This window comes from Coffea arabica, chromosome 11c, assembly GCF_036785885.1.
Source record: "Coffea arabica cultivar ET-39 chromosome 11c, Coffea Arabica ET-39 HiFi, whole genome shotgun sequence".
Taxonomy (NCBI): Eukaryota; Viridiplantae; Streptophyta; class Magnoliopsida; order Gentianales; family Rubiaceae; genus Coffea; species Coffea arabica.
In genome coordinates, this window is record NC_092330.1 from 36,440,252 (window position 1) to 36,448,261 (window position 8,010).

The following is an 8,010-nucleotide window of genomic DNA, read 5'->3' on the forward strand; positions in this document are numbered from 1 at the left end:
GCTTCACATTATTTATGGGGAAGAAAACATTAGGAAAAATAACCAAAAAAGAAAGAAAGAAAGAAAGATAAGGAATAAAAAGATCTTAACAAATTCAGAGCTTGTGAGGATGGAGAATAGCAAGAAGTTCTTGAGCTGGCCTTATAGCTAGATTAACGTACTATTTTGCCACTGGGAATCAGTAGTATTTCCCATTTGAAACGAGTCACCACATTATGCATCTAGCTGAGTATTACTGCTCATGCATTCTCATTTCCAGGACACATTCGTGGCCCTCCGCCGAATGGAATAAATGCATAAGGGGTTACCTCGTCCTTTAGAAATCTTGATGGATCCAAATTCCCAAGGTTTGGAAAGTAATTTGGGTTCTTGTGTGTGGCATCAGAAGTCCAGTGAATCTGTTCAAGTAAAGCATAATCATTTATTTGTATTATAGATTTCCCATCCAAAATTAATTAGTATTAGTTGTACTTTACCATTGGAATATTAAAACTAGCAGGCAAACCATTTCTAAACAAACGTCCTTTTGCAAAATCAATAATAAAAAAAAAGACTAACTTACGCTTTAAACGAAACATAAAAGGCATTAAGGAAAAAGTGAAACAAATTAGCCATTTAATTTAAATAGTTAGTAAAAGCAGAGAAAATAAGAAAACTGTTCAAAAGACTTTAAGATTACCTTCTTTTCTTGGTAAAAAGATTGATCTTCAATCGGTTTAAATTACGTACTCTTAAATTTTATTGAGTTTATCTGAGTAGCAAAAGTTGGAAAAGGGTAAGCTTTTATACTCCAAGAATTAAAGGAAACACAGGTGTTTACAAGGGTTGTTTATATCGCAATTTTTTTTTTGACGTTATCTTAATTATTCAGTCAGAAAATATAAGTGGTGATGTTTCGATTTCGAAGGAGTAAAGTAGAATTACAACAATGTTCTGGGGTAAAATGAAATTAAACCTGAACTTTAGGGGGTGCAGTGAAGGAATGAATTTACCTTGGAACCCTTTGGAATTAAATATCCTTCATAGATGAAGTCGGTCATAGCCTCTCTAAAACTACCGGACCCTGGTCAAATTCTCAACACTTCACAAGCAACAGCCGAAGAGTATTTCATCTTCCGTATGTCCTCCCAAGTAAGTTTATCATCCGGTTCCTTTGCATCAACAATTTCATTTTGTTATTTACGCAGCATATGCAAGTTTATTACAACAAAAAACCATGCAAAATTTCAGACAAACTTTAAGATTGAAATTTCCAGAAAAAATAAAGGTATTTGTTCAGTTTGAGAAATTCAAATAACCAATTCTAATGTTATCCAAAGAACTTCCAAGGTGACCAGAGTAATATACTTACTTATAACCTGCAAAATCTAAGCGTTCTTGGCCTAATCAAGTTTAGTTTCCTACATGAACATCATTCGACATCTTACATTTTGTAACTGGTCATCATATTCGTACATATTGAAGAGTGTGTCTAACAGGTGCCTCTTACCACTTGTTAAGATGTACTTCAAGTGTTAAATTTTTGAAAAAGTAAAATTCATTAGAAAAAGTGCATAAATGTAAGGGATGGTAATAATTGTTAGTACGTGTACATACATAAATTGATAGGTAATGCAAAATTTATTATATGTGTTGAGTGAATGTTTAATAGGCACACGTTAGAAAAATCCTATATTGAATATAAACTTTTAATAGTTAACTAGCTTAGCCTTCAGGAATTGCCGAAATTGTTGCCAAACTTACCTTTAAGGACAGTCATGATGCTAGTGATAGTGCTTTGCATGGTTGAGTAGCTTCCCAGTAAAAAAGATGCCAAATTGCTTGCAATGTCCTCGTCGAAAAATGACTGATCCTTTTCATCTGTTGCCAGGATCAAATGCCACATGATGTCCATCACTGAAGATGAATCATGTCCTGAAAGATCAATCCTTCTTTGCCTGATTGTTTCCTCAAGCTCTTTCTGAATATGCCTGGCCGCTTTGATGGCACGATTCAGAGCCGTTCCTGACAGGTTTATGGGCATTGATCGCAAACCGTTGTCTATGTCCTGCATATCCTTTTGAATTTTCTCAAATTTTCTTGGATCTTTGATGCCCGAGATTATATTACAGGACAAATTGAACAAGTATATCGCTGCAGTATCGCTAAGGCTCACTTGTTTGCAGTTCCAATATGCCTGCAAATGATTTTTGGTTGCCTCATCTATGAATCCAATGTATTCTCGACGCACATCTATCTTTAGAATCGATCGAAGAAGTTTACGCAGTGTGCGTGAGTGCTCACTGGAAGGCTTCTCCATCTTGGGAAATATTTTCTTTATGGTACTCCGCCGCCAAACATGGACCAACCTCTTATCGTTCGAGAACAGAAACTTGGTCCCTTCGGCACCAGAAAAGATCACCACGGTCTCTCCAATCAATGAAGTCTTGAAAATGGAGGACGAATACTTATTCCACCTTTCTTTTAGAAACTCATATGTGAGACCTCGTCGACGTTTGGAAATGTACTCAAAAGTCTTTCCAATTAGAGGCCAGCCCATGGTACCTGGTAAAGGCTTTGGTTCTCCAACCCCAAACTTGGTTGTTACAGTGTTGGACTCCTTTCTCAGGGTAAGCTTGTGGAGAAGATATGCAGCCGGAATTAGAGACAGAAGAAGAAACATCGACGGCAATAATTCCATCATCAACTCGGTGGAATTGGTGCTTTTTTCTCTAGGTATAAATTGGGTAATGAAGATTCGATTAGACAAAGGAAAGCAGAATGAAGAAAGGTACAAAGCTCTGGCAATCATGAGTTTCCAGTTGCACGCTTCCATGCTTATATAATAGTTGTTGAATCCTATACGTGCTTAATTGAAACAATGCTTCTTCACCCTATCAACAGGGTCTACCAAAATCTTGGAGAATATTCATTCGGCTAGAGACTTACAACCAACAAGAGACATACAACTAAGAATATGTGAATGCAGTATTAGGTTTATTGATTCGCGTATTTGAACGTGAATTCATAAACTTAATACTGCATGTCGATTCGGGAATCCATAAACCTAATGTCGAATTCACGTATTCTTTTTGTTTTTGGGTACATTCATTCACGTATTCTTGGTTGTATGTCTCTAGCCATATTAGGTTTAGTTTTATGGTTAGAGACATACAACAAATATTGATGCAATAGTAGGTTCAAGATTACGCAGGAAAAAACGTTGCATGGAAACAAGCCAAGTTATTACGTATTCTTGGAAGTTAACGTACCCAAAAAAAAAAAAAAAAAAAAAATCCAAACAAGCCAAGTTGCATGGAAAAAACGTAAATGCAAAACAAAAGCAATCATGAATAAAATAGTTGGACCGCTAGCAGCAGTAAAAGTCATTTCTTGGAGTTTAGACCGAGTGCTTTTTGATAGGTTGCATTTTTATTACTCCCTTCGTCCCACTTTTGATAGTCATATTTTTTTTTTCACACAGTTTAAAAAAAAATAGTTAACTTTGTTGAAAAAGTAAATTTAGATTGTTATTTTCCTAAAATACCCTCACATTAAATATGGTACAACTTTATGGGAACTTGAATTGATAGTAAAAAAAGAATCAACTCTCATTAAATGGGGTAGGTTTATAGTAACAACTACTTACATTGAATAAGGGTATTTTAAGAAAATTAAAATACAATTGCATTCTTCAATTGGAAAGTGGACTACAATTTGGGACAGATGAAGAAGGAATACAGGGCTATCAAAGTGGGACGGAGGGAGTATTAAATTTATGATTGTTCTTCCCTTGATTTTAATCAAATAATGTATTAATTGATAGATTCTATTTATATTTGGTTAATAGTGTTAATTGTAGAAAAGTGAGTAAAAAGTAATTTTAAGACAATTTTATGAAAGACTATACCAGTTTGACAATTTTATAAAGGGATAATTTCAGAAACCAAGGTGGGTTTCTAACAATTTCACTCAGCTCCCCCCAATTTTAGAAAATTACATTGACCTCTCTTGCTTTTACTATTTAAGTAACATTATAGACCCATTAGGTTAGAATTAGACTTACGTATCCTAAAATACCATTATGCAATATCATAACATCAAAAGAAAGTGAAAAAAAAAAGGTTTAGTGATCAATTTAACCAAAAAAAAAGTAACAAACACTTTTATCCAAATTTGCTATGCTTCCACAATAATTGTAAACCCAAAACCTCATCAACCTTTCAAGCAAACTCCAATTTAATTCCCAAATTCTATCAATTTTGGTATCATTAAAATTCCAATTTATTGGTAGCTATGCCAAGAGCAACCCCATACTCTAATGGTATTAGGAACAGAGAAACTAATCTTTATGACAAACCACCGCAAATACTTATAAATAAAATAAAAATGAAACTAGATGAAGAAATTAGATTCTAGTGCATAATAGACATAATAGCATAACCCAGTGTCATCCCTTTTTCTCTTCCAACCATAGCCCATTAATTTCATTTTTTTCCTCTCTGTCACAACCATTTTCATCATCTCCATCTAATTTGACTATGAAATTTTCATTTGCTTCCTCAATTTGTAATTTGTCAAATTTTGATTCTTTAATATATGCAAATTATAATACGAGAAGAAATAAACAAGGGAGTTGATAGTTAAGTACCACGGAAAAAGAGAAATAGACAAGAAATAAATATTTCGTGAGGTTTGCATGGTGGTGTAGTTGATGGGTAGAAGAGACTGCGGAGTTATAGGTAGGAAGGAGAGAATCATAAGAGGTAAAAAAAAAAGGGAGGGAAAGCGAAAAGAAACTATTGTTAATTAAAGTGGAGTTAGAGATAATGACGAGTTGTTGCAGGCTTTTATATTTTCTTTTACTTTTGGTTTGGTTTTTGTATCCCACATATGTGATAAATTATCTATTAACTAGAGGGTATTATAGCCATTTTATTGAACGGAGGGAGGTTAATGTAATTTTTTAAAATTGGTTGGAGCTAAGTGAGATTGTCAGAAACCTTCCTTGAGGTTTCTGAAATTAACCCTTTTATAAAAGACTAAAAAGTAAAGTGAGGCAATTTTATAAAAGACTATACCAGTTTGGCGTGGACGTGATTACGACACGCTGTCAGATTCGAAAGGCTCGGAATTTGGCGCGCGAGGTAGTTTCCCGATTCAAATTGAAGTCCTTTTCCAAGATATTCGGTTTTCCATTTGGAAACAAGGAGCTTACCTTTTGTGTAATTAGGGAAATATCTCTTCCGTGAGAAATTTGGATTAGTATTGGTAGTAGTAAATAGTAATAGTTTAGGAAAAGCAAAAAACGCGAGTTGCAGGAATTCTTGGCTGTCGTGATTTTAAAAAGGATTGTGCCGGGTCTGTTTTTTGGTTCGTACCCAACAAACTAAGCCAAGAGCTTTTCTCTTCGTCGTTTCTTTTCTTTTGCTTTTTATATTGTCCGATGCTCATGCGCCTTTTATCAATTGAATAATTTGAATTGCGTTGTTTGATCCCAATGATGCCCAGCTAAGTTTCTTTTCTATTCTCAAATGAAGAAACAAATGGATTCTACTAATGTCGAAAATCAATATAAAGGTCACAAATAGATAGTGGTGGGCCATATGAGCCAAGCAAGCAAACCTTTTAACCGGTTGAGACCGGGGTATGTTACTGGCAAAAAAATTGTTGTGGGACCTCTCAGAATTAATAATGTATTCAGTAAGACCTTCTCTTGGCGCCAAAGAAATGCAATGGCACAAAATGCAATTGCACGAAATACTTCTGACGATTAAGATATTTCCAAATTGCCCGCGTGCCAATGGTCAGGAGGGATATTTGTAATAAAAACTTGGGCGTTATTTGATAGTTTTTGGATGGTTAAAAGGCGTGATCTATCATTTTGGCAAATGGCGTGCTTTAATTTTGTCAAAACCACACGCTTTTAAGTTATTATGATTAATTGATGTAGGTGAGATCATATTAGTAACTTTAATCAACTATGTTCGACTTAGTTGACCATGAACAATCATATAAATAGTCCTTATTAACAGTTGTATAAATAGGCATAAGTAGTTATAATCGTTGGAATCCTGACAGGTGCCGAACCTGTACAATAATAAATACCTACTCAAGAAAGATACAGATTTTGTATATAGCGGTGAGTAGGGTCGAATCCACAGGGATTGGGGATAATTCGTTTCTTCTAGAGTCCAAAGTATGGGGGGTTTTGGATTAAATGCTAACTAAATAAATTAACTGCAGAAAATAATTAATTAAAAGAAATGATTGGGGAAACTCTAGCCAAGGGTATACATCAGAAATGGTTCATGCACTGATCATTGATGCAGAAATAATTCCAACATTTATTAATAGATTGGTTATAGTTGTCATGCACGCGATAAACAACCAACCCTTCCTTAATTTATCGATAGCTAAGGTACGACCGTTAGCTATTTCTCTAACCCAAAAACAACCCTAGGTACGACCGTAAGATTTAATTTCTAGATTGCATTAATAATTAGAAAGGCCCAATCCTAACCAACAAACACGCTACGAGGGTTTGTTTAAACTAGATCATATGCTCCCCTGACATAAACCCAATTACGCCAGTTGCTACTGAGATAGAGATAACGAACAATTACGGATTCAATTACCCCTATTTAGCAAAAATAGCCTATATGAATAATTAATTATTGCGCACTAATCAATCATACACAAGGCCATAGCAATTAAAATCAAGGAACATATAAATACCAGTAAATGAAGAAAATAATTAAAACAGATTCGATCTCACAGTAGTTGTCGAACCAAATCGTCAGTTGTCCCCTTGACTAGGAAAGCTTAACCACGCCTCATGAGAAAATCTCCCCGTTGGGGAATATTGTCGAACACCTGGCGTGTGTCAGAAGCCAGTCCAAAGAAAGGAAACTAGAACTAAAATAAAAAACTAAAACTAAAGCCCTAGATGTCTCTTGCTTCTGTACGTTGTCCCCTTTTAAAGCAACAAAAGAAAGATGACTAAAAGCTATCTAGGTGGTCCCCACACATGTGGACAAAGCCCTCCAAGTACTTCTTGTTCCAAGTCTCTTTCCCGTAGCTTTCTTTTAAGAGCCCAAATGACTAGATCCTTTCCACTAGCTTGTGGTCCCCCACCAATTCAAGGGCCCAAGAATTGAAGCCCTTAGAAGTCTCCCTATTCCCATAAAAGTCCCTCCTTTTTGGTAATTTTCTGCTTTGTTCCTGAAATTAAGCTCCAATACCAAATATAAGTAAATATTAATAATTAAAACAATATTTGGCAAGAATAAAAGGGGAAATTAACAATAAAATTACTAACAATTAACACCCTATCAAATCCACTATCTGATTAATGGCTATTATGAGTTATTATCTTCTTAGTCCAAAAACAAATTGAGAGATAACAATGATCCATATCTACCACCATCTTATGAGCTAGCATCAAGGAATCGACAATTAGATTAGACCCTTAATTAGTTATAATCGTCGGAATTGACAATCCAATTTAATTGTTATAATGAGTTGTTATCATCTTAACCCATGGAGGAATTGGGGAATTCATAGCAAGATGATTCATATTTACAACCATCTACTTATGAGTTAGCACCAAGGAATCTATAATCAAATTAGAGACTCAATTAGTTATAATTATCGGAATCGACTATCTGATTAATCGCTATAATCAACTATTATCGTCATAGTGTTACAACTAGGGTTGCAAACGAATCGAGCCGCTCGAACTCGAGCTCAGAATATTAAGCTCGGCTGGCGAGCTTGGGTATATATATATATATATATTATTTTTATTTTTATTTAATAATAAAATTACGTATATTATATATATATTTTTTATTTTTATTTTCATAGTAAAATTACATATATATCCTTAATATTTTATTATTTATTAAGAAAAAAAATATTATTTTATTTATTTTTTTAAAAATAAAATAATTATTTTTTATTTTTTTCAAACTCGAGCTCGGCTCGACTTGATTCGAGTCGAGCTCGAACTCGAAATTTGCCGGCTCG

The 8,010-nt window shown here is 34.4% G+C and overlaps 1 protein-coding gene across 1 annotated transcript; it reads right to left on the reverse strand.

Annotated features, from left to right (window-relative positions):
* Nucleotides 1–239: 239 nt before the first annotated feature.
* Nucleotides 240–2,815, reverse strand: LOC113716125 (beta-amyrin 28-monooxygenase-like). The gene is made up of 3 exons (XM_027240422.1): nucleotides 1,744–2,815; nucleotides 993–1,063; nucleotides 240–398 (listed from the first exon to the last, which is right to left on the reverse strand). The coding sequence occupies exons 1-3, from the start codon at nucleotides 2,813–2,815 to the stop codon at nucleotides 240–242; spliced, it is 1,302 nt and encodes a 433-aa protein (XP_027096223.1).
* Nucleotides 2,816–8,010: the final 5,195 nt, after the last annotated feature.

Bases quoted from the DNA above. Each gene is read 5' to 3' on its own strand.
- LOC113716125 (XM_027240422.1), bottom strand. From the start codon at position 2,815: ATGGAAGCGTGCAACTGGAAACTCATGATTGCCAGAGCTTTGTACCTT. The intron at 1,064-1,743 runs GTAAGTTTGGCA...GAATTTGACCAG, and splicing joins CATCATGACTGTCCTTAAAG to GGTCCGGTAGTTTTAGAGAG. The intron at 399-992 runs GTAAATTCATTC...TTACTTGAACAG, and splicing joins TAATTCCAAAGGGTTCCAAG to ATTCACTGGACTTCTGATGC.